Source organism: Trichinella spiralis, assembly GCF_000181795.1.
Source record: "Trichinella spiralis strain ISS 195 chromosome Unknown Scfld3779, whole genome shotgun sequence".
In the NCBI taxonomy this organism is placed as follows: domain Eukaryota; kingdom Metazoa; phylum Nematoda; class Enoplea; order Trichinellida; family Trichinellidae; genus Trichinella; species Trichinella spiralis.
This window is the reverse complement of record NW_003530718.1, coordinates 1-1,087: the sequence shown is the minus strand read 5'-3', so window position 1 is coordinate 1,087 and position 1,087 is coordinate 1. Positions and strand designations below refer to the sequence as shown.

The 1,087-nt window shown below is 43.1% G+C and overlaps 1 protein-coding gene across 1 annotated transcript; it reads right to left on the bottom strand.

The window, feature by feature from the left end:
• Positions 1-437: 437 nt before the first annotated feature.
• Positions 438-915, bottom strand: Tsp_15579 (conserved hypothetical protein). The gene is made up of 2 exons (XM_003367731.1): positions 829-915; positions 438-674 (listed from the first exon to the last, which is right to left on the bottom strand). The coding sequence occupies exons 1-2, from the start codon at positions 913-915 to the stop codon at positions 438-440; spliced, it is 324 nt and encodes a 107-aa protein (XP_003367779.1).
• Between the last annotated feature and the right edge of the window lie 172 nt (positions 916-1,087).

Genomic DNA, 1,087 nt, shown 5'->3' with positions numbered 1-1,087 from the left:
TGTGTGTGGGAGAAATTTATATGTGGGTATGGGGCCCCTTAACTCGCCACAAAAAAAATTTTCCCCCGGGATTTTTTTTTTTTAAAAAGACTTCTCCGCGGTGGCCGCGCCCCCTAATTACCCTTTTTTTGTGTATAAAAACTAAAAAAAGCACTTTTTCGTTTTGGGCCCGGAAAGAATTTTTTCAAATTCCCAAAATTAAAAAATTTTTTAGCTGGTGAAAAGGGAGGAAAGGGTGAAGGGGGGGGGCCCGCAATTTCCCCCCAAAAGTGAAACAGTTACGGAGTCAACAAGGAAAAAGAACTCGGTTTAAAAAAACCTTCACAAAAGTAGGGTCAGGGTGGACATTTTTTTTCACGGAAAAACTTGCCAAATCAAGCGCCCCAACGCAGATGGTGTGACGTTTTTGGGAAGCGCTTTCTTACTTCAAATTCTCTTTACAACTCGGCTCGCATGTTGGGATCTTCAACATTTTGCAATACTGCATCTTTTTCCCGCAATTCATGGTACATTCTACGGATGGCACCGAACTGCGATTGGCAAAGATTCAACAGTTCGGTGCGGGTACTTTTGGTACGCGTACAGCCCGCGCAACGATGGCATGCACAAACCACAGCATCTTCTGGGGGCCCTAACGAAGTCAGTGGACGTCTCCATGGAAAGCAGCGCTTGATCTGCATCAAGAGTGCGGTTTTATTCTTCGGTCGATTGCTTGATGCTGTGGAATTTAGAAATCTTTAGCTGGAATGTCAGACGTGACAGCACGTACGTCCAGTACGCGTCCATTTTCTACCACGGAGCATAATTTCCGCTTCTGAACAGTCTAACTGTTGGATCTTCATTTGCTGACTTCGCTGCAACCCATCCACATGTGCATATCCGTAGAGTGACAACAATGAAGATAAAATAACTCATGCTGGTAAAAATAATAGTAGTGGACACGCCAAAACTCCCAACAAGTGATGCCTTAAATAACTACTAGTCATCACGATGATTGAAGCATAATCAAATTTTTTCTATTTTTTTGACTTTTCCATCAACCATTGAGACGTCATCTCCTTCTTCATTTCAAACTTTCTGCGCTGTC

What these genes read in the sequence shown, in the direction of transcription:
- Tsp_15579 (XM_003367731.1), bottom strand. Translation starts at nt 915, where the DNA reads ATGAGTTATTTTATCTTCATTGTTGTCACTCTACGGATATGCACATGT. An exon ending in CAGCAAATGAAGATCCAACA is followed by an intron (nt 675 to 828) that starts GTTAGACTGTTC and finishes CTCTTGATGCAG; the next exon opens with ATCAAGCGCTGCTTTCCATG.